Raw genomic sequence first — 25,325 nt, 5'->3', positions numbered from 1 at the left:
GGGCAGGGAACCCCAAACAATATGGAAATTTTCTTTCAAAGATTTATAAAGGAACAAGGAAATGCAAATCTTTCTCAGGACACCTGTCCTTGAGCAGAGCTCAGAGCAAGAGGGAGGCTTAGGGCATTCTCCCAACCCACTTGTCCTCCTGAGCCTTCCTGTCCTTCTTCGGTGTCCTCGGTGATGGTGGCATTTGCTGAGACCCAATCCTTCACCTGGCACACGCTCTCTGCCTGCAGCTGTTTGTGTAAAGACTGGATAATGGCACAGTGTCCTTTTGTCCGGTATATTCACAATTAACTCTTCCAATCCGGTTATCTAAACTATTTCAGGACACCCTCCCCTCCCTCAAACAACAGCAACAGGAAAACAGTATGCCTAAATCCTTGAATCCACAGATGGATAGGACAAAGAGAAATGGCCTTTCCACTCTGATAACTGAGAACAGAGACCTGGGAGGGAGGCCAGGTAATTCAGTGGCTGCTTTCCTTGGCTGCCATTCTCCAAGTGAGCTCCTAGCACCCATGTCCCCTCACCCTGTTAGATTACAGAGCTCTTCACAGACTGTTCCAGACCAAATATGCTTAGGCCGGCCTGTTTCTAAATGAATCAGTTCTCTGCATAACCTTCTAAAGCCAAGAATTAGGCAAGTCAAAAAATTCCTGCAGGTCAGGGTCTCTCCACCTTGGCTCAAATGACAAGTTGGACCAGATACTTTTATGCTCTAGGGGACTGCCCTGTGTGGCCTCTATCTGCTCTATGCCAGTCATCCTTCTTCCCATGGTGTGACACCCTGACGTATCTGTAGACACTGCTAAGTGCCCCTGTTGAGAACCATCTCTTCATCTAACTGTAAAACTTGCAAGGCATACATCAGATAAGTCATTCTATCTGAATGAACATGTCATGTGAATGCTTGTTCCACTATCAGCATGCCTGCTGTCCTGTTCCCTGAACCAAAGGAATGTCCTGTGTCACAGGCTCATTGAGAACAGCGTTTTAAAACTGCACAGTTGTCTTAATTCATGTTTTGTTGCACAAAGCCATGGGAGAAACACAAACACTGAAGTGACAGCAAGTCCCCGAGCGCAGGTCCCATCACTTTAGTCCTGATTCTGGTCCTTGAAGTGCTCTGTAGTGTGTGGGTAACTCTGTGTGCTCACCCACCACCCTTCCATAGGCACAGGCACATACAGAGGGTGCTGGGTTCTACAACAGATAAACTACACACAGTTCCTTTTGCTAACTAAGCAAGCCTGGAGTAGGAACAGCCATGCAGGCCATCTTTGGAGCTGAGGCTCTGGTCTCGAAAGCTAATGAAGGTGTTGAGCTAAGTGGGAGGGCTGAGAAAGGCTGATATCCAGAGACGTGAACTTGACTCCAGCTTGGGTTTTTGTACTTAGCACAAAATTGTCCTAGGGACTGAAAGTTTCTTTAGCTTCTGTTTCCTCTTATGTTAACCAACAGTTTTATCAGAGACATATACAATTCAGAAAGTCTAAGTTTCTAAGAATACAATGCAGAAAATGTCACTTCCACCCACCCCACAATCCTTCTCCTTTCTAAATTAATCATTTCCTCTATTTCTACCTCAAACGATGGTGACTATTCTCAACTCAGCAGACTGCAAAAACCACAGTGAATGTCAAATTACTTCCAAGGAAAAGGATTGATTCTGTTATTGGAGGTAAAGACCTTATTCCTGTGTGTGTGTGTGTGTGTGTGTGTAACAGAGAGAGAGAGAGAGAGAGAGAGAGAGAGAGAGAGAGAGAGAGAGAGAGAGAGAGAGAGAGAGAGGAGAGAGAGGGAGGGAGGAAGGGAGGAAGGAGACAGGGAGAGAGGATAAAATCTCTGTGGATAACTAATGTTCTATTTTCAAAAAGTAAATTCATCTAAGCTTATTAAAAGTGTGTTGAAAGATGGAAAATACCAGTCCCATGGCACATACGAAGTCACTGGTATATTTATAACCCCTGACTCCAGCTGAGGGAATCAGCTGTCTCTATACCCTATGTAGATACTTTCCATATATCATTTCCTTCTTCCGGACATGCCTCATAAACATGCCCTGCTTCTGTAAATACAAAGGAATAACACAGCAAACGGTACTGAGGGAGAGGCAAGCTGAACCAGGCAACGAAAGAGACCAGACCATCTACAGCACCAGGCTCTACATTTGACTGAAAATTCAAATATTAATTGCTTTATTCTAATAGCAGTTACACTGGCCACATTTCTTTTTTAATCTCTGGGAGTGTCACAGAAGTCTAGTTTCATGTGTGTAGTGGGTGAAAAGATCATGGCTGGGAGATTTAGGCACAGGGGTTGTAGTTACTGAGCTCAGTGATTCAGTGGAGGGAGTTAAACAGAAGAGAGAATAAAATAAGAGAAGGAAATGCAGGGATGGACTGGTTCCATCTCGGACGTCAGGCAATCTGTAAAGAGCTCCAGGCAAACTGATAGAAATGTCATTACAAGACAACAAAGCACTATAGATACACACAGACATAGGCTGCCAGTCTACACTGAGGCATGAAGAACAATAGCTCCCAAGGATGCTCATGTCTTAATTTATAGAGCAAGTGAATGTGTTACCTGAAGAGGCAAAATGCATTTGTAACTATGTTTCTATACAGCTCACCTTACATAGAGAGACTGTCCTGGGTTACCTGAGTGATTCTAATGTAATAACATGTCCTTGCAAGTGAAAAAGGAAAGAGGCCAAAGAGCAGAATAATACATAATGCAAGAAAGCAGTCAACAGTTAGCTGTGAAGAAGGTGAAGAGGCCACGAGCAAGGAATGTAAGTGGCATAAAGAATCTGGGAAAAGAAAGACTTAGATAGGAGAGCATTTTTCCCCCTTGTGTCCAAGAAGGAAGAAAGTCATACCAACACCTTGATTTAAGTCACTGAGCTAAGTGTTGGAGGCCTGTCCCATAGAACTATAAAATTGTAAGTTTGTGTTGTTTTAAATAAAGACAATACCTATATTACTTTTAAAACACTCAATATCTCCAGGTCCTGTCTATGTGAGGCAGCCCCTCCCTTTTCACTCATTGTCCCACTAGTCTCAAAAGTGACTGGTAATTTGCATTGGGCTACAATTAAGGAGACTGGTTTGCATAAGGACCCAAGAGATGGCACAAATGGACATTAGTTCATTTAATGAACAGATGAATTGGTGATGAATTTTTCACATGGAATAGTAGACATTTGGCCTTCAGGGTCAAAGATGGTCTCTAGGAGCTCTGTAGACCACAGATGAGCAAGGCTGGACCCCATATTTTCACTGGTTATGTCAGGATCCACCTAGGCTTGAAGAGATCTGGTGGGCTGCCTCACATCATACCTTACCCACACTGTTTTCCAACAGTATTGAAATGGCCATGACATGCTTTAGAAATTCTTTTGTGTTCATTTTCCTAGACCACAGACAGAACAAGGTGAGGGAGATCATCCTCCCCCCCCACCCCAGAGGAGCAATTTTTTTGAAATACTATGAGTTTCTAATCCATAGGGTATTTAAGGAAGGGTAGGAAATGTGCTAAAGGAGAGGAATGTAAGTCATATTATTTTGGAAGAAAATGAGGAACGAAATGCAGCCTCCCCCCCCCCCCCACTATTCACCTGTTTCCCTGATAGGGAATGTACTTCTGTGTATGTTCATCTTATTGATTGTTGAATAAAGTACTGTTTGGCCAATGAGGCAGCAAGTTAGTTGGGACTAGGAGTCTAAGAGTATTCTGGGAAATGTAGTAAGAAGTGGTGATCCAGGCAGGAAGTGACATAGCAGGGAGACTCATTTAAGGAAGGACAAACAGGAAGTAGGCCCTTTTTCCTCTGTGCTCTTCTTCCAGCAGCTCGATGTGATCCACTGACAAGGGGGGACGCCGATGGAAGGCGTCGGATAAGATAAGTCTTATAAAATATATAGATTTATGATAATTAAGACTAAGCTAATCGATGAGAATCCTAGTCATTGACCAAGCAGCATTTGTACATAATAGAAGTCTCTGTGTACTAATTGGGCCCTAACTCGATGGGCAGAACTCAGGTGGCTGGTGGGGACCACCCAGGAAAAACTTGAAAATTAAGCAATACTATGAGAAGTATGTCTTGTAAACTATTATAATTTAAACAAGGCATTACTAGAAATAAAGTTGAAAAATAAAAGTGGAAACTGAGCCTTGGGAAGTAGCAGTAAGTCTGACTTTATGAAAACTTTGCTGGGAAAAGCAAAGGAATGATGGGGAGAAAGTGACTGGTCTGTGTGTAAGAAGTCACAGTTAAAAGGAGTAAGGTGTGGGTCCCCAGTACAGAGGGGTGACTGTGGGTAACAATGCTGCACCATTACCGAAAATGGCTAGAAGAGAAGATCCAGGGTGTTTTCACCACAGTGAATGATAATATATAATACAACGGGTGTGCTAAATATCCTCATTTGATTATCACACAGTGCTGACACACAAAAAACATCATTCTTCAACCACAAATAGGTATAATTTTTCCACTAGCTGAAAATAAAATAACATTTTTAACTTAAAAACAGGTAACAGTTAAAATTATAAGTTTAATTTTAGGTCAGGAAAATATTTGTAACAAAAATTATTGTTAGTGTTCTTAACTTGTAAGTAAAATTAGCAATAAAACAGCAAAAGTATTCCTAAGAAATTCTTAAAACAATACATGGAAGGCAATGCAAATTATTTGAAAAAACATCAAATTCTCTTTCCCTGCTTAATGCAAATAGGTGCCTGGCCATATCTACTGAATGAGAATGTGGGGTTAGAGGTGTGGCTAGAAAACTGGCAATGTTCTGGGCCACCAAGGTGCCCAGTGATCTTGGGATCTGGTGCTGTTGTGGCTCCACTCCCTCTGAATCGGACATTCTCTCAAGTTGTGCACTGAGCTGTAGAGATGCCGCTTTTGTGAATTAGTGTCTGTCCCAGGCAGGATTTCGATTATGGTGATGAAACACCATGGCCAAAACCAACTTGGTTTACTTGGCTTACACGTCCACATCACTGTATTCTGTAGTTAACTCTCCAAAACTCACTGGTTCACTAAACCAGTCTTAGGTAGACTTGTTTCTCTGGCCGATTGTTGGTGCCTCATTTGGGTTGAATAGAAATGTGTTCACATCTCTCCAGGAAAACTCACATAAATGCTGATGCTAAACTTAGGTGAGAGCAGGAAGGGTGTGGATGCCTTTAATTGCTCTTGTTTGTGGGGAAAGCCTTGGCTTACACTCTTCCTGGGTAGAAATGGAACCTCAGGCTGGAGGGTTAGGCCTGCCAAGCCCAGATGTGGCTAGGGCCAGCCTTATGAACTAGCTAGTGTGCTTCCCTGGCAAGGGCTCTGAGAGCCAAGGGATGTCACATGCTGTTCTGCTTTGTGTGACCACTAATCTCTTGGAAGAGACCCCGTCCTTGTCGAGTTGAGTAGGGACCTGTGGTGGCATACCCTTTCTTCCCACACATCTGTGAACACATGTGAAGCAATACAAGACACACACAATCCAAAAAAGCCTACATTAAAAAAAAAACAAAAAACAGTGATAGGCTAAAAAAATACTTGTTTAGAAAAAAATGGATGAGTAAAAAGCACGGAGATAAACATCAATGCAGCCTGAGTTGGCATGCCCTAAATTCCAAAAGGAAATGGAAACTTTTGACATTTTTATTACATGGAATACTTCCTGGGAAAAAAAAAGGTTTCTTTTTACGAGGTTGACTCTCAGGAGACTTCACATTTTGATTTTGCTCTCTAGTTCAACTTCACTGCTTCAGACCTCTTTTTGTATCTGAAACCTGAAGATAAGCCTGATCTTAGGTTCCATATATGCTACTGGGAGATAGTAGATCTCACCTGTCTCTGTTTCAATAATTAACAAGCTAAAAATAGGCACGTAACCTGGAAGTTAGGATTTGCTATGTGCCCTGCTGACTTACTTCTTTCATGATTTTCTTTAAGATGCATGCAAAGCTGGACATTGCCTGCCCCCCAACCGCCCCCATTTTTGCTGTTTTAACCATAGACCCTCTCATCCAGTCCTTAGAAAGAATGGCATCTGCTTTGTCATGAGGATTCCATTGTCACCAGAAGAGCAGGTGGACCCCGTGACACAGAGATGGAGGAGAAGAAAGGGCTCTTGACACCCAATTCTTTCCTTCTGAATGTGAAAGAAGTCAAAGAACACTGCCCCTCTCTGGATGTGGCTTTTTAAATTTGAGATGTCATTAATGCATGAAACACTTAACAGTCTTCAAATGCTTTTTGAAAATAACCCATCCCCTTCATACTCAAGAATACAGACAGCCACAAATGAAAAACAGGACCTTACACTACAGAATTCCAAACTTTGAGAAGGGGACTAGGATGAAGAGGGTGACAGTCATATGTGTGCCTTATTGAAGTACTGAATTCACACTTAATCAATACCTAACAGTTTCTGCTTCCCTGGGATTTAAAGTCCACTGGGGCACAAGTGGAGGAGTCCAATAAGAGCAATAGTAATTTAGGGTTATTTTTTTCATCCATTCAGTGCCTCTTCTTAGATTTAGTACTCAAGACATACCACAGTTTTGCTATACTCATGTTAAGTATCCTGCACAAGATTGAGCTCCTGGGGTACCAAGGCGTTATACACTGAAGAGTGAGCACAAGGGTAGGTGCTCTGCCCACTGTCATCATTGAATCAGCTATAGTACAAACAACAGTTTTGCATTCTACCCTTTCCCATGCTTTTGGGAGCCTATACTTGCTTTTCAAACAATCTTATTGTTCCTTCTCACTTTTCAAACAGCAAATCTGGACAGTCACTGACCTTGTTCCTTTTTGACGAAGATGTCTATCAAGCTGCTGGACTGGAGAATTGGGCTGCTGGCTAATTCCAAATATTGACTGGAAACTATCAAAGAGCAGCTTTTGCTTGGGACAACATCTAGAACGAATGGAACCTTAAGCGATGGAGTTAGGCATTGATTGCTAAATTCTCTTATAAGGGTTAGTAGTCCATGGACCACAGTCAAAGAGACTTAGGGATGACACATCACCAATATCAACTTTCAAATTCCACGAAGTGACCTCAGAGAGAGATGACCCAAATCACCACTGCAGTTGACTCAGACAAAGCCAGGGAAACCACCCATACCTCTTTATTTTTTAAAAAACTGTGTTATTCTTATTGTGTGCATGTGTGCGGGTGTGTATACAAGTCTGTGAGCATCCATGAGTGCAACAGCATGTATGTGGAAGTCAGAGGACCACTTTCAGGGTTAGTACTCTCCCACCACTGTAGGTTCTGGGGACAGCAAGCTCCTCTACCTGTTGTGACATCTCAATGGCCTGAAATTGAACCCTTTCAAAGTATACGTGTCATAATTCAATCACACAAAGTATAAACTCTACCCTGTCTGACCATCTGTACCACATATCTCAGCGATTTTTTGTTTGTTTGTTTATTTTTTGAGACAGGGTTTCTCTGTAGTTTTGGAGCCTGTCCTGGAATTAACTCTATAGACAGGCTGGCCTCAAACGCACATAGATCCACCTGTCTCTGCCTCCCCCAGATTAAAGGCATGTACCGCCACCACCTGGTGTACCACATATCTCAACTCTAGCTGAAGATCCCAAATTGAAGACTTCGGAACAAATTGCCCACAGAAAGTCTACGACAATTTTAGGGTTAAGAAGAAAAATGATACATCTCTTAAACCTTATATACCAACTGTTGTGCGGACCCTGTGGATGCCAAGCTGTTGGCCAGGGACCTCGCTCTCTATGATTACGCACAATTGACTGGAGACAGATCATGACACTGCCCCAGGGATGGAGCATATAAGACTCATATGCTATGGACCATGGATATTTTTAGTGGTCAGCAAAAGGCCAATGGAAGATTGTAGGACAATGGCTCCCAACCTGTGGGTTATGACCCTTTGGGGCCAAAAGACCCTTTCACATGGGTCGCATATCAGAGATCCTACATATTAAATATTTCATTGTGATTCATAACAGTTGCAAAGTTACAGTTATGAAGTAGCAATAGTATAACTTCATCGTTGTACTGTAGAATATTTGCATATATGATGAGATATTATTATAGGTATGAGACTGAAGTTAAAACATGAAACTCATCTGTTGAAGGTAATTTTATACCATATGTTTACTGTGCCTATGTATTGATTATAACCTGTTACATAGGTCAGGTGTGGAGTTTTCCGCTTGTGGTGTTATGTAGACACTGAAAAAGTTGTGTACTTGGTAGTGAATGTTAGCAAAATGTACTGTATGCATGTATGAAATTCTCAAAGAATTAATAAAAATATTTTTTAAAGTTTTGGGGTTTGAAACACTTAAGGATGCTTAGTCTACATACCTCAGTAGAGAGGGTTCTGAGATGTAATATCAGAAAAAGCCCCCCCCACCCTCTTTTTAGAGACAGGGTTTCTGTGTGTAGCCCTGACTGTCCTGGAACTAGCTCTGTAGACCAGGCTAGCCCCAAACTCACAGAGATCCACCTGCCCCTGCCTCCGAGTGCTGGGATTAATCAAATGCTGGGATTAAAAGCATATACCACCACTGCCAGGCAACAAAGCCTCTCTTTGTCGTGTTGCACAAATTCCTGTAGACCTACAATTTCATGAATTGAAGCTGAACTCCATACCTGTCCTGTGGGTTCCCAATCCACATTTTCAAACTCTTGGTTCTTCTCTCCAAGGCCTCATTGGCATTACCCAACTAACATGTTTAAGTTGGAAGATGACACCGTCCCTAGACATCCTGCTCCATCTCTACCAGTGATACAATCCAAGAACTCGAGCTAGAATCATGGGATCATCAATTATTTCTATCACTTCCTCGGCCCATACCCAAGTCAAAATCCACCCTTCACCCCAGTCTATTGTTTTAGTCTAGGCCACTACCTATTCTTAATGTAGCTCGGTTGACATTTGGGGCCAGTGCCCTGAAGGGTTGTTCTGTGTACTTCAATATGTCCCAGAAACCCTGGGATTCATCAGCTGCTAGTTGTGACAGCTCTGTCTGCTGACCCCATGCATACAAAACTGGCTCTAGCTGGGAACTGCTGCTCTTTACCTAGCTTGCCCATCTCACTTGCTCACTGGCTTCTTCTTGGTTCCTGGAAGCCACCCAGTTGCTTCCTGCCTCCAGGGCTTGGCAAATGACATTCTCTTGGACAAGAGTGCTCTTTCTTTCACTCTTCTCTCAGCTGCTTCATGTTCATATTTGTGACCGCAGCCCCCATGTCAACTCCTTAGAGAAGTTTCCTGAATGCCTTGCCTCAACAGCAGCACTCCTGACCTCCAGTATTTTCATCAGATCTCCATAATTATTAAAATAGCCTATCTCTTAACAAGACAATGACAACATTATTTAGGGTGGTGACTCTGGCTTTCTTGGCCTCTGTTTTACCTTTAAGGCCTAGCACTGAGCCAAGCTAAATAAATATTTGTCAACTGATTAACCAAATGCATCTTATATTCCAGGCCCAAACCACACCCACAGAAAATGACAAGGTCACACTATGAAAACATACCTCAGGGAAATTAGGAGATTACCCAGACCATTTATATTTCAATTCTCTGCTCAATGAGCAAGTGTTCCTGCTCCACAGGCAGGCAGCTGGGCTTCCTGGATGAGCAGAAGTCATGGACGGCTGGGCATGGGGCAGAAAGGGGGTGAGATCAGCACAAGGTGACAACACCCTACCTAAGTTCCAACATTTTCCTTGAATGGAACTTACATTGTGTCTGGGGGTGACTGAGAGTACTCAAATGTTGAAGTCCACCCCCCACAAAGGATAAATGAGGAATTTTCAGGTCTCCACAGAGAGACATTTTTCTCTTTTCCTTCCATTGCTGTAGGGAGCCGTCCCTGCATTCTCCATTACAAGATGGCGCCTGCATCCGGCAGGCACCGAATGTAAACAAGATTATTGCGCAGGCGCTGGGTAATTTTCCATTCCTTGATCTCTGCCTATTCCGTGGCGTCATATGGCCTGATGAGCTGCAGCCAATCATAGGGTGACACGTCCCAGGCGGCGGCTGCCAGCCTTTATTAGGGGACGGGATTCTTGGCTCAGGGTCTCCGCTCTGGGAAGCTTATGCTCTCCTCTCAAGATGCATTAAAGCTTGTCTGCAGAAGGATCCGAGTGTCCCGTGTATGATTTCTTGCTGGCGAGGAATACAGAGCGGGCGCGGGACATATGGTGCCGAAACCCGGGAACATGTGAACATTTCCAGCACCTCGGAGACCCCTCTAACGAGGCGGATTCAGAACTGCAGGGTGGTAAATTCGGAGAGGTATGATTTTTCTGGACTTTGGCTTGGGAATGTTGCTATTGTGGGAGGTTAATATAGAGGCTTCTATGCTTTTACTAGGAGCTATTTTGACTTTTCTCACTGTTGTAGCAATCTTAAAGAAGTCCAGAATTACATATCAGAAACCGAATGTGGTGAGAGATGGGGCGCGCCTAACAATAAAATATAAGAAAAAAGGACCTCCCGGGATGTCTAGTGACAAGGGAGTGAATAATTTGTTAAGAGAAACAGCAATAAATAAGAAAAAAGGACCTCCTGGAATGTCTACTGACAAGGGAGTAAATAATTTGTTAGATGATTCTGTAAATAAGTTTAAAGCTTTAAATCTTGATAGCTCTGATGACTCTAAAAGCTCAAGAGATAAAGTTTTAGAGGAAACAGCTCAGCTAGGTGAAAAAGAAACAAAAATGGAGGGAGAGAAAATAGGGGATAACCGGTCACACCCCGGTAAATTTAAGAGACCTGTTAATCCAGCGGGTGTACTTCCATCAGCACCCCCATTATATGAGTTACAACAAAAATTTGGTACCGACTCCTTTTTACCATCAGAGGAGCAGAGAAAATTACAGATGGCTTTCCCAGTCTTTGATAGGGGAAAAGGCCGTACATGTTATTCAACACTACTTGGAGGCCTGGGATGCCTGGGAAAAGCCTCATATCCTAAAGTTGCTCAAGTAATTTATGTATGCTTGTTTTAAAATGTTCTATTTCCTGGTACGGCCATTTTGTAGCTGGTCACATGACTGACGGTAGCCATTTTGCTAAAGTTAAAAAAAGGATACTTAGACCGCCATCTTAACTAAAGGTTACCGCATGGAAATCAGAGGTACCATCTTAGAAACAAGTTTTTCAGTTAAGATTTAAAATGTTAATGCTTCTATATATTACAGAAAGACCTTAAGGGAATTTAAATTTCTTTTTAAAACCAGTTTTTCAAATGTTTGATTTTATTAATGTTTATACTTAAAGAGCTTCAATTTAGAATTTTTAAGCAAAGCCTGACAATGTAAAGTTCTTGTTTTGTAAAAGATGCTAATCTATTATGTTGGTAGCACACACCTTTAAGCTCAGGGTGTTGGTGACACACGCCTTTAAGTTTTGGGCGTTGGCGGCATACGCCTTTAATCCCAGCACTCGGGAGTAAGAGACAGATGGATCTTTATGAGTTCAAGGCCTGCCTGGTCCGGCAGATCAAATTCCAGGACAGGCTCCAAAGTCACAAAAAAAACCCTGCCTCAGAAAGAAGTTAAGCTACTGTTTAAGGAAGTTCAGCTGTATTACAGAAATAAGACTTTACCTAGCCACCTGTATGCTTCTTAAAAACAGATAATGGGCCGGCTTATACCTCTCAAAAGTTCCAGCACTTCTGCAGACAGATGGAAATTACCCATCTAACTGGCCTACCTTATACAAGGCATTGTGGAACGTGCCCATCGCACACTTAAGTCTTATTTAATCAAACAAAAGGAGGGAATGGGAGCATCCTTACCCTCGGTGCCAAGAGTTGCAATATCCATGGCACTCTTTACCCTTAATTTTCTAAACACCGACGCTCAGGGCCATACAGCGGCCAAGCGTCATACCTCAGAGGAGATGGTAAAATGGAAAGATATCTTAACTGGTCTTTGGAGAGGCCCGGATCCTATTCTCATAAGATCCAGGGGAGCTATATGTGTTTTTCCACAGGATGAAGAAAATCCCCTGTGGATCCCAGAAAGACTCAACCCGAAGAGCCTCTTCGGACCTTCAAAAGTCAGAACTCCACCCTCTCCCCGGGAGTTGAGAGCCGCTATTATCCAGATTAACTCCTGTCCTTGACGGAGAGATTGTCATCATAGATAGCTTCAGCTGTCTCCTATTTTAAGGAAATGGGTGGAGGTAGGATTGTTTGGTGCAGCCGTTTGCTGCGGATTGATGTTGCTTCTCTGGCTGGTCTGTAGGCTCAGGGCTCAAACTAAGAGAGACAAGGTGGTTATCGCCCAAGCGCTTGTAGCTTTGGAACAAGGAAGCAATAGGCCGCTGGCCAGACAGCTCTTGCACACCCGGAGCCTAGGCTCATTGCACAGGGTAGAATGCCTGGCTTGAGCAGCCCATGAGGGATGTCGAGCAAGGCATCGCACAGAGAGTTACACAATATGCAGGCTTCTCTGGGAGGCATGTTGTCCTGCATAAGGGTTGCCTGCCCTAGTCTCCCTTTCCCAGAAAAACGGCAGAGGACAGGTCGAGAGCGCTTCGGGTCAAGCTAACAGCCTGATGGCGACTCCCGTACACAGTCTTAATGTTTGATTTTGGGAAGGTACAACCTCTACCTCTATCCCTCAACATATGGGTGACCTATTTGCTTGTAATAATATAAAGCCTTTTCATTAATTAATAAAAAAAGGGGGATATGTAGGGAGCCGTCCCTGCATTCTCCATTACAAGATGGCGCCTGCATCCGGCAGGCACCGAATGTAAACAAGATTATTGCGCAGGCGCTGGGTAATTTTCCATTCCTTGATCTCTGCCTATTCCGTGGCGTCATATGGCCTGATGAGCTGCAGCCAATCATAGGGTGACACGTCCCAGGCGGCGGCTGCCAGCCTTTATTAGGGGACGGGATTCTTGGCTCAGGGTCTCCGCTCTGGGAAGCTTATGCTCTCCTCTCAAGATGCATTAAAGCTATGTCCCGCGCGCTCTGTATTTCTCGCCAGCAAGAAATCATACACGGGACACTCGGATCCTTCTGCAGACAAGCTTTAATGCATCTTGAGAGTGGAGAGCATAAGCTTCCCAGAGCGGAGACCCTGAGCCAAGAATCCCGTCCCCTAATAAAGGCTGGCAGCCGCCGCCTGGGACGTGTCACCCTATGATTGGCTGCAGCTCATCAGGCCATATGACGCCACGGAATAGGCAGAGATCAAGGAATGGAAAATTACCCAGCGCCTGCGCAATAATCTTGTTTACATTCGGTGCCTGCCGGATGCAGGCGCCATCTTGTAATGGAGAATGCAGGGACGGCTCCCTACACATTGCCTTCCTTCCTTCCTTCCTTCTTTCCTTCCTTCCTTCCCTTCCTTCCTTCCTTCCTTCCTTCCTTCCTTCCTTCCTTCCTCCCTTTCTTCCTCTCTCCCTTCCTTTCTCTGTCCCACCCCCTTCTTCTTTGAGAGACAGGGTCTCAGTATATAGCCCTGGCCATTATGGAACTCACTATGTAGACTAGGATGGCCTTAAACTCACAGATCCACCTGCCTCTCTCTGAGTGTGGGAATTCAAGGTGTGTGCCACGATACCCAGCCCTTCCCTTCCCTTCTTGATGATGTGCTGAATGTCTCAAAGATCATCACTTCCCCACAGAGGACTAAGCAGGCACCCTTCCCTTTTCTAGCATAAGAGTCACTGACTCAGGACCAACAGATGGTGGGCTGTACTCATCAGAGAATGTAGGCGTTCATTTGGGAGAACTTGATTCCCCCAGGGGAGCATTTGGGCAGTCACACACCTGCCCAGTGCTTTCTCTATCCACTTGTTTGCTCCAAGCAGATCAACAGTGAAGCATTGCCCCTGAGAATCTACCTTACTCTCAGCTGACTAGGTTTTCCAAGGTGGTTTCCTCCTAATTTTCTCATTCAAAATATTTCTCATCTGTCAAGTAGATTTCGCTCCTCGATGTCAATCCTGAGCTCCACCCTCAAGAAAACATCTTGAATCAGTCACCTTATTTAATCTTTTCTCTTCAGCATTCAGCCAATATCCTGAAAATATATTCATTTCTCATTTCAAAATTATTGGAAAATTACTATTGTCTAGAGAAGGTGTCTTCCATGCTAGAGCTTGGATTCTGTATTAAGGTAAGACTTTGGAGTAGAAAAATTGGCTTTGGATCATTGAAGCAGGGAAAATGTTTTAGTATAATGTTAATGTCTTTTTCTCATTCCCAAATTGCCAGGTTTATTTGTGTCACTGGTTTTGTACTACAGTGGATAATTCAGAATGACTATACATAACCCCCCCCCACCTCCTCCTGTGAGACAGAGTCTCACTCTAAGGACCATGTTAGTCTGGAACTTGCTTTCCTCCTGCCTTGGCTTCCCAGGTGAGCTATTAAGATGTGCACCATCACCTGAGGCTGAGAATGGCCATCCTAACATCATTGGCAGCACCACTCTCTGGACACAGTGTCCAGACCTTAGTGAAGGGAGTGTGGCAGACTCTGAATACAGTCAGGGTTGGACATCCATCCTAGTCTGCCACTTACTATGCTTGGGAAACAAGTTATTCAACCTCTCCATACAAATTTTTCTCATCTTTAAAATGAGAATAACAGAACAGTTGTCTCCTTTCATGGAGGAGAACTGGTTCCAGCCCCCCACCATGGAAATGCAAATCTATAGACACTGTCAAGTCCCTTATAGAACAGTGCTAAATTTGACTATCGCCTGTATTCAGCATCCATGCTTTTGTATACTCTAAATCATTTCCACATTAGTGAAAACATACCATACCTTGTAAATGCTATGCCAATTACTGCTGCACTGTGCTATTTAGGGAACAATGACAAGAGGGAAGTATGTGTACATTTTCAATACAAATGAAATAGTTCACCCTAAATGTTTTCAGTCCATGGTTGGTTGAGTGAGACAGAAAACTCATGCTTACAGTTGAGTCCATGGATTTGTAACTCATGAAAACAGAGAACCAGGCGCATCTCCTCATGGGGTTCTTTTAAAGTGTGTGTGTGTGTGTGTGTGTGTGTGTGTGTGTGTGTGTGTGTGTGTATGTGTACATATGCCACAGTGCATATGTGGCAGCCAAAAGGAACTTTCAGGAGTCAGTTCTTTTCTTCACCTTGTATGTCCCAGACTTGGTGGCAAGTGACTTATCCTACTGAACCGTCTCATTGATGCCCTCACTGGATTCTTACAAAGATAAAATGAATAGTTCTTAACTACTTAGAATTGTATCAGGCATATAGTAAACATTTAATGTTAGTATTCTCATTAGCTTGGTTTTTGAAATTGTTTATAATATGCTTTCATTCATCAAATAAATAGGATTTTAAATATCATAAACTAAATGGAACTCCATAAAAATTATCCAATAGCCAACACTCCACACAACTGTAAAACTCTAAGTAAAATACTCTGGTGAGAATCCTATGAGTATTTATTAAGTATGTATACAACTAAAACTTATGTTACTGGTTTTATTTTTTCAAACTCCAGAATTCTATCATTTGATATTTCTCATATGTGACTTCTTTAAAAAAAATCTGCAAGGAAACAGACAAAGCTTGGGAGGTCATGATAAAATGGACAAGTCATGGGCCCTTAGGATAAGGATGACTTCTGGTCAGATGAGAACCCCTGGCCATGCTGTGTAGGAGGCATGCAGCTTAGCACCTTATAGTCAGTCTTTAGGTTAGAAAACAAAGGTAGCATTATTCACTGTGAGCAGGAACAACAGCTCCAATGGGGGCTGGAAGCACAAACAGAAACACCCCCCCACCCTGTTCTATCCTAGTATCAAACAACTGCATTGCAGTGGTTGTTGGCCTATTACAGGTTATGAGCTTAGAATGGCAGCTCCTATAGGGAGAGTTTTAGGGACACCAGTGTAATGTTTACAGGAATTGGGGATGAAAAGATAGACCTTTTGAGGTTGAAGGGTACAGATGGGGCATACCTGACCACTCCAGGGTTTCCTCCAACGCAAATGCAGAACGTGACCACCTTCCAATAACCCATTTGGAGAAAGAGACTGACAAGATGGTTTGCTTCCCTGGGGGCTCTCTCTGAAGCTGCTGATTTATTTTCTCAATGATAAGTGACATCTTTCAGAAAGTAATAAAGGAATCTTTGAAAACATGTATTACAGAAGCTGAGATGTCTGGAGTTCGGCATGTACTATGTGGAGAAGGAGATAATGGTTTATCATTATACATGCTTGTAAATCTGATGTGGTTGTTTAATTATACTCCACACCTCCTTGTGGCTCAAATTTAAAATCCCAGTGGCAGCCCACTATTAGAAGCTTATCATCTTTGCTTCTTATGTCATAAGCCACTGCATTGGGGAAGGACAGTATCCAGCTTCAACACGCCCCATTCCCTCTGCCATGTCCAGGTCAACTGAGGCTGACCTCCAGATGCTAATAAATCATTTCTATGAGTCTAGTCGAGAGGTGTCAGTCACATGACCATCCTGCTGTTCCTACAGACGAATGTGGAGAATCTCAGGTGGAGAGATCTTACTCTCATTAAGAAATACTGGGACTCTACTCATTAGCATCCTACTTTATCCAGGTGTGTTCACATCTGTTAAATCCTTTGAAACTTATAGCACTGTGAGATAGCCAGGGCATGTATCCATTAAAGTTTATAAATGAGGAAAATGAAGACACAGATCAATGTAAAAAAAAAAAAAAAAAAGCACAAGATTATAGACTGGCATCCGAAGAGAAGAACTCACATTCTCCCTCCTCTTCAAAGACCGAATTTGATTAGGCCAAGGACTTTCAGTCTTGGTACTAGTGACATTTAGACAACCCTGTGACAGGCCTGTTCTGTGCCTTCTAAGACACAGCGTCCTTGGCCCCTATCTCCACATAGTTTACAGCACCATTTCTCAAGCTGTGAGAACAAAAAAAAATGTCTTCAGACCTTAAATGCTCTCCATGTAAGACAATTTCTGTTTGAGAAGTGGGAGGCAGTTTTCAGATTATGGTGAAACATGAAAGCTGTTCAAAATGTCACAGGGTTCCTCTTCCTAGAGACTGGGAGTTGCTGTTCATGGCAACTGCTGCTCAATACATTCACACAGATATCTAGGCTAAGCTGAAGAGGACAGGACAGGGTATACGTTTGCAGGTTTTAGGGAGGTGGGGTTGGCTTTCTAGAATCAAGGGAAAGAAAGAGTGATCAGGACATGAGACACAGGCCAGCTCTTTTCCCTACCCAAATGATGAAAAGGACTTAGTCAATTTTTGAATAGGTAATATATGCATATGATTCCAACCTAAGTATGCATGAACAGATATACACAGATATGTTTCATTCAATTTGAGATCCCCACTCCGGAGTTCTCCAGAGGCAGCTGTATGTCTTCACAAAGACTACATAAAGGAGCTTAGGTTGAAACAAGTGCTTCGATTTAGATCAAAGTGTCTCTGGGCCATTACCTTACTCATACTTTAAAAGTAATAAAAGCCATCTGGCCTTGTAAACGTGGTAAGGGCCAGGCACCACTACCTCATCACTGCCTGCTCCACCAACAGGAAACTGGCTGATGCTTTGCAGTGAAACTTCTAAGGTCTTGAAAAATAGATTAGAAGATGAAAGAAACAGGGGCACTTCGGTCAAGGCCTCTATGCATGTGTGTCCTGGTCTCTCAGTTTCCTACCAGACATGGTGGAAATTGGTTAGAGACTCATTGGTATCAAAAGCAGCAGACATCTGCCGCCCCTCCCCCTCATTCCCACTGTAGCCTGTAGTCCCCAGAACTGGCTCTCCTAGGGGAGGAAGGGTGCTGTGGACAGGCCTAGAAAGAAGTAGGTGGGAAAGACAAGGTACAGAGGTGAAGTGATGGAGGCAGAAAGGCAAACAACAAACACTTCCTATAACAGCAGGTGCCCCAGTGGCTGGGAAACTCTATCAATTCCAACTTTGGGATCACAAAAAATCAGCCAAGAGTAGCCATCTCCCCAGCAAAGAACTGCCAGGTGATCTGGGACATATTACTCAGCCATCCCGACATCTGTTGTTTTCCGAGGGATAGGACTAAGCAATTTCATGACATTGAAAATTCAAGGGGCTTGGGAGCAGGAGAAATGGATCAATGATTAAGAGCCACTTGCTGCTTTTGCAGAAGAACTGGGTTTGGTTCTTAGCACCCACAATGGGTGGGTCACAACTGCCTATCACTCCAGTTCCAGGGGATTAAACATACTTTTCTGTCCTTTGCATGTATCAGGCATGCACGTGGTACACACACATACATCTTTATAGAAAAACACAGAGGCCAGGTATGGTGGCACATATCCTTAATTCCAACAACTGGAGGCAGAGTCAGGCAGATCTCTGTGAATTCAAGCTCAGCCTGGTCTACCTAGTGAGTTCAAAATCCATACAAAAAATGCAGAAGCTTGGATCTCTAGCATCAGCATCTCCTCACTCAAGTGTTGACCACCCCTACAGATGCATGCCTTGACTCCTGCTTGCTTCTAAGTCTCTTATCTGGACATAAGTCCCACAAACAAGACAATACCCTCTACTTGTAGCAGGAAAATTCTGATAGTCACTCCAGTCACAAACAAGTCTTCATTTCGATGCTTTTCCAAAATTGCTTGTCTTGATGAGGATGGTCAAGTTCACCTGAAATCTCAGCACTGAAGAGCCAGAGGCAGGAGGATTGTGAATCTGAGGCTGGTCTTGACTACATGAGCAAACTTTCTCAGAAATTTGCCTCAATCATCGTTTCCTCTGTTAACTTGTGGCCAACTCTCATTTCCTTGAATAGAAAAGTCAATGGTGCCACAGTCCTCTGACGTCATGCACCCTATACCGCTGGTAGGTGTGTACAGCCATCACTACCAGCTGTACACACTAAAGCATTAGTGCCTACAACTGCACCATCCATTATAGTAATCAGCACATACCTGTTTAAGCTTCAAGCTTACTAACAAAGACTAAAAATGGAGTCCCTTAGCCAGCTAGTGTGTAAAAGTCATCAAGTCACCAATGGCTTTACCCATTGGTGGACTCTGCTTGCTACAAACTGACCTGCCAGGCAAGATGTGCCCAGTGATTCAATAGTTCTTATGGGGATAACAAACCATGTTTTGCTTGGATTTGGGGCCTGCTGCACAGTAAATGTTGTCAAAAGAAGATCATAAGCCCCCAAGGGAACCTCTGCTATTGTTATGATAAATGAACAAGTTGTCAAACTGCCTTCTAAGTATTTCTGTTTATATGCATACATTTAGTGCTGCCCTCAACCCTGGCTAGAGAAGCAGCTGCTTCTTCTTCTTCTTCTTCTTCTTCTTCTTCTTCTTCTTCTTCTTCTTCTTCTTCTTCTTCTTCTTCTTCTTTTTGGTTTTTTGAGACAGGGTTTCTCTGTGTAGCTTTGGAGCCTTTCCTAGCACTCACTCTGTAGACCAGGCTGGCCTCCAACTCACAGAGATCCACCTGCCTCTGCCTCCCGAGTGCTGGGATTAAAGGCGTGCGTCACAACGAGAAGCTTCTTTTTACAGTGGGCAGTAATAATGCAGAGACTCATGACTTGCTAAAGCACTGAGAATAAATGATGGCTCATTGCTCAACCCTAAATGGGATGTCTATGTTGTGGGTGTGTGTGCTCACACATATGCACGTGTGTGCATGTGCACACACACACACACACACAGGCATGCATGTGCACACAAACACATACACACACACACACACACACACATCCTTCTAGCAAGCCACCCTCATCCAAGTGTGTGTCATGCTCATCAAATGCCCCATCATATAGACAAGTAAGAAAATTAGAAGGCACAGACACTAAAGGAGTGACAGAAGGAGAAGAGACATTAGGGTTTTTTGTTTTGTTTTGTTTTGTTTTTTTTGTTTTTTGAGACAGTTTCTCTGTGTAGCCTTGGCTGTCCTGGAACTTGCTTTGTAGACCAGGCTGGCTTCAAACACAGATCTGCCTGACTTTGCCTCTAGAGTGCTGGGACTAACTAAAGGCATGAATCACCATGCTGGTGACATTAAGAAATTTTTACCCCAGTAAAATGCTCTCCGAGCGTAGAAGCTTCGGAGAACTTGGGAGACAGCAATGATCTTCCAGCTCCTGGGGACTTGTGACAAACAAAATGCCCGATGCTTGTCTTGACACTTAATACTGGTTTGGGTCATTATCTAATTTTTTTTTAAATATGGGACTATATTTTTCTCCCAAATAAACTGAACCATATTGGGAAGCAGTGACAAATTCTTGAAAACATTTCTTTTGCATGCTTTTCTTCCCTCTTTCATTTTCTTAGAGTAAGAATGTGTCAGAGTTTGCAAACAGGCTGCTGTCTGTAGGTGAGAAAGGTTCCACTACACTGGCATGTTGTTTTGCCCGGAGTGAACTTACAAACAAACGTCTGAATTAGTTGACGATTAAAAACTTGGGAGACTTTACATCAAGATCCTAAAAAAAATAAAAAAAAACCCAAAAACCGGAGTATATGACAGGCTGGGGTGTACATTCATGCACAGCTCGGGCAGCAGCAGCTGACTGCCACCCACTCCCAAAGGAAGGCATTCATCCTTACGATAGTTCCCATAGTTATAGCAAAACCTGTTTCCTGCCTGGCTGCTGTAGGCTTTTGTGTTTACAACTCCAGCGGAAGACATTCAGCAAATTAACCGAGAGTGGAAATCCTAGACTCTGTAAACACAGAGAGGCGGCCATTAATGCCTGCCTTAATGGGCAACATGTTTGTTTTACACAGCTAAAACCCGATTTGTTTTAGCCCTTAGTTGAAGGCATTAACCTTATGGGTTTATGCTTAGTTCCTCCTGGGCTTGCCAAGAATTGATAATAGATTAGAGAAATGAGCAATTGGAAGAACCAAAAGCAGCTGACTCAACAATCACGTGCAAATGATCAAGGCAGTGGTAGAGCATGGAGTTCACCAACACTGACTGTTCCCTAAAACACGTGGAAATCTTTACACTGATGAAGCTGCATGTTGCTGGCTGCTGCCAGTCAAATCTGGTGCCCCGTACTGAAAGCACAAGACCACTGGTTAAGAATAGTCCACAGCGGCTCCTCATTAGAGGCTACTGAGCCCTACAGGTGTTTTTCACATCTTCCTTCTCCCAGTCATAGACTCCTCTGGGGTCTTTCTTGTTCCTGGCAGCTCATGGGGAAGGGAGATGTCCTTAACCTGGGTTATTTTCAGCCCTGAGAAACAATGGCTCACCAAGGCTCTTTACTAAACAGATTCATACTGCATCATCAGAGCTCCAGAACAAGGAAAGAAACTTGAAGACACATGTATTGAAATGCAAGGTAGCATGATGCTGGGGGTGAGCACCATTTCCAATATTTCTGTATGCTTACAAAATATTACTTTTATGTTTTCATGATGATCATGGGTATAATATGAAGCTACAGGGGCAACTCACGCACTGTCCTGATGGAGAAGAAGGGAGTGAAGCAAATTTGTCATTCTTTGGGACTACTTACCCAACCAGGTACCAACAATCTGTGCAGTATTTAATCCACACTTCTCCATATTGTTGGAAAAAAACCAAACTAGTTTCCCCTCCCCCCTTCAAGTCAACATTCATTAACTCTGAACATCCTCACAGCTAGAGTAATTCCTTTTAAGAAGATTCCTTTTACTAATTAGATCATCAAAAGATTCCTATACTATTGTGTTTCTTAAAAGGTTCTTGGTGTATCTGCAAGTGCATGTGAGTGTACACACAGGTCTTCTTAATCTTCTTTTGTCTCTTTCTATCTATAGGAATTATTATAGCACTTGAGCTTTACAATTTTAGGACTTTCTCAATATTGCTGACTCAAAATATCCATTAATTGTAGAATCTTCCCAGCATTGCTGTATTTTGACCAGGGCACACTTGTGATCATGTTCTTTTTATTATGTTTGTATGACAAAGGATTTCAGTCCAGATCCTTGGTGTACTTTGATGCTGACTGAGGATACTGCCTGATGCTGACCTAAAGTAATGACAGTCTGGTGACTTAAGTGACTCTAAACTGTTACCATGCTTACTAGGGAAAGAAGAAACAACTGATGTTCCAGCCATGTCTAAAGTTGAGAACTGGTATGAGTATCATTGGCTGGATACAGAAGGTTTCTAAGACCTGACATCTGGAATTCTTTAGTCTTCACCCTGAAGCATCTTTTCCCTCACCACACCATCACTTTAGATGGCAATGTCCATGTTCATATGTCTAGGCTTCTCTGAGTAGAAAAGAAGAGTTCAAAAGATTTACAGTAAAAGAGTACTTAGGAAACCAATGTTTCACACAGACACATGACCTAAAAACACAGTCAAAGCAGACATCTTGAGAAATGTTCACATCACAACACACACCAGTTGTCCATCAAAGAATATCAAAGAGAAACAACAACAACAAAAAAAGAGATATAGTAAGTCTCCACTGCACAAACCTCCCAATCCCAGGGAACAGGAGGGCAGGTACTTTTAAAAGCTGTAACGTGTAAGGTTAACCTACAGTTGGGTACAATGGTGCTAATTATTGATAAGAGTCAAGAATTTTATCAAATTCAAAGACTGGTAAGATATACTTGGAAGCCTAGAAAAAAAGGTCTGTGGGAAATAGACACGAGATCGTAGAAGATTTAAAAACTTCAGGGAGTGCCAGCAATTCACACTTACACCTTTCCCCCACCCCCCTAATTTAAAGACAGACTGTACTTAGTATTTGGCAGTGAGTCAGAGGACTCATATGCTAGACATAGAATATCACATGCTACTGAGAGTCTTCTTCCTATGAATAATAAGAGAGGCAGAAAAATAACTGTCTCCCCAGATATGTTCACATGGCAACTGGGGTGTGCAGAAAGATGTCCCTCAAAGATAGGCACGCCCTAATCCTTGGACCCTATAAATATGCCTTGCTATGTGCCAATGAAGAGTTTAGGCTAATGAACATTAAGATTGTTGATCAACTAAGTTTGAAATAAAGAAATTATTTTGCATTATCTGAGAGGGCATGGTGCAATTCACTGGTCCTTCATAGTATTAGAAGGACACAGCCCAATAAAGACTCCTCTTGACCTTGAGATACTGGGTACATGGGCAACATCTAGTAACTGGATAGAACAAGGACTCAAATTGTCCCCCACCAATTCTGTAAGGAATTCGGCTCAATGGACACCAGTCACACCCCGTCAGACATCTGACATTTAGAACTATATCATTTAAGCCACCAAGGTTTTGCTAATTCAGTGGAACAGCAAGAGAAAGTAAGATGGCAGACAATGGAGGAAGAAAGGCCTACCAACATCAACCTGGCAAACAGTAGAAGACTGCTCCTACTTTCTGAAGACAGTAAAACACTCACTTTTTTGTAGGTTTTTTCTTCGTTTTGTTTGCCAGGTACTGTGTCTCCATTTTCAGCAGTTGACGACATCTACAAAGGAGAAATATTTCCATTTGAAATCTGAATGCTACTCTTTCAATACAACATAATAATGCTATTAAAGAAAAATATATTTTACATATTTTTTGTTGTCATTACTGCCATTGTTTCAAAGAAAGACAAACAAAGTAAACAGAAAAAAGAAAATCCAAGGGTACTTATTGCAAGTATACTTAACTGTGTAAGTCTGAAGAAGCCTAAACCCTTTTCGTGTCGATAGATTTCTTGTTAAAAGCTATTTAAAATCTTTTGGCTTCAGGTTGTAAGAGCTCACTGTAAAAAAATATCTGGAAAGTACCAAAATTATGAATCAGAACACACACAGAACTCCACTCTTAATACTATTTCCCGTAAGCAGCTCCATGATTCACATTTTAGCACAGTTGTCTCTTCCTTTTGACATATGCTTTTTGATATGAAAAATGATAGTATCCATCTTGGTGTTTTCAGTGAACACTGATATAAAAAGCATGTGTCTTTTTTTATGATAAAAAAATCCTCCCTGGGAGAAGAATATTTTCTTTTAGATACAATAAGACATCACTGTGTGAATCCAATTGTATATCAGTACTTTAGTTAATAATGCTAATATTGCTAGATAGTTGAGGTGGCTCAAAATGTTTGCTTCTGCAAATAATACAGTAATTATCTGTGCTTATTTATGTCTTTGTCCAATATCAATGTTATCTTGGATTCAATTCCAAGAATGACTAAGCCATACCAGAGTATTAACACTTTAACGCTCTTACTAATATTCTAGTAAATTGCCTTCCAAGAAGTCTATATTCACCGGCAGCCCTATCTGTAGTGAGTGGGAGCTTGCCTTATCGAGCAATAATGACTACTCTAGTTTAGATATCTTTGATAATTTGATGGGTCAAATAAGGGCTCTCTCCTCATTTTAATTTTCATTTTTGAAAATTACTAGTGAAGATTAAAGTCCATACTTTTGCTATTCTATCTATTAGGGTCTTTAGTATTTTAGTATTTTAATCATTGGTTTTTAAACCTATAATTGCTAGTAGTATTAGTAATTTCATTTTCAATTCTAAGTTATGGGACTATTATTTTATTACTAAACACTTTATTAGAATTTTTCCATGCTGGTATGGGCCTTTTAGTCTGTTTTAAATTTTGACATATGCAAAACTATTACCTGTGAGTTTTTTCTAATGCATTTAAGATAAAACATTTTTCTAACTGATAGACATTAGATATTTAAACATGTATTTTAATCACTTTTTAATAGGCGTTCATATTTGACTTCAAATCCATTAAAAAATTAGAGCCAGTTACTTCTGTGATAATTAAGGGTACCTACATCATCAGGGAGCCACAATACTTCAGGATCTTTCCTAAATTATTAAAAAATTTTCATATATTATATTTTGGTCATATTCTTTCCCCTCCCCTAACTCTTCCCAAATCTTTCTTACCTCCCTACTCACTTCATGTCTATCCCTCTCAAAGAAAAGGACAAAAAACAACATTATTAAAAAAAACAAGCAAATTAAAAAAAGAATATCAAAACAAACATGAAGTAAGCTTTTTGTTGGTCAACTACTCCTAGGCTTGGGACCTGCTCTGGAGTGTGGTTGACATACTCTGTGAAACTCCATTGGAGAAAACTGATATTCACTTTCCTAGCAGGAATCAACTGCAAATAGTTTCTTGATTAGGGGTGTGACTCTGTGTCTACTCCCTCTCTCAGTGTGGATTCTGTCTGGTTTGAACCAATGGGGGTCTCATGTGTGCTCTCAGAGTCTCTGTGAGTTCAGATGTGTTCCAGTCCTGTTGAGTCTGGAAGATGCTGTCTTCTTGGCTCTTACA

At 42.2% G+C, this 25,325-nt stretch overlaps 1 protein-coding gene across 1 annotated transcript in view; it reads right to left on the bottom strand.

The window, feature by feature from the left end:
- The window catches only part of LOC100750926 (phosphatidylinositol 4-phosphate 5-kinase type-1 beta), a 149,235-nt gene extending 125,749 nt beyond the window's left edge, over window positions 1–23,486 (bottom strand). Inside the window, exon 1 of the mRNA XM_035441570.1 lies at window positions 23,418–23,486. Coding sequence (XP_035297461.1) covers window positions 23,418–23,486 — 69 coding nt within the window. The remainder of the gene's footprint in view (window positions 1–23,417) is intronic.
- Between the last annotated feature and the right edge of the window lie 1,839 nt (window positions 23,487–25,325).

This window comes from Cricetulus griseus, chromosome 3 (genome assembly GCF_003668045.3).
Source record: "Cricetulus griseus strain 17A/GY chromosome 3, alternate assembly CriGri-PICRH-1.0, whole genome shotgun sequence".
In the NCBI taxonomy this organism is placed as follows: Eukaryota; Metazoa; Chordata; class Mammalia; order Rodentia; family Cricetidae; genus Cricetulus; species Cricetulus griseus.
Note: the sequence above shows the minus strand (reverse complement) of the source record. Positions and strands in the feature narration are given on the sequence as shown.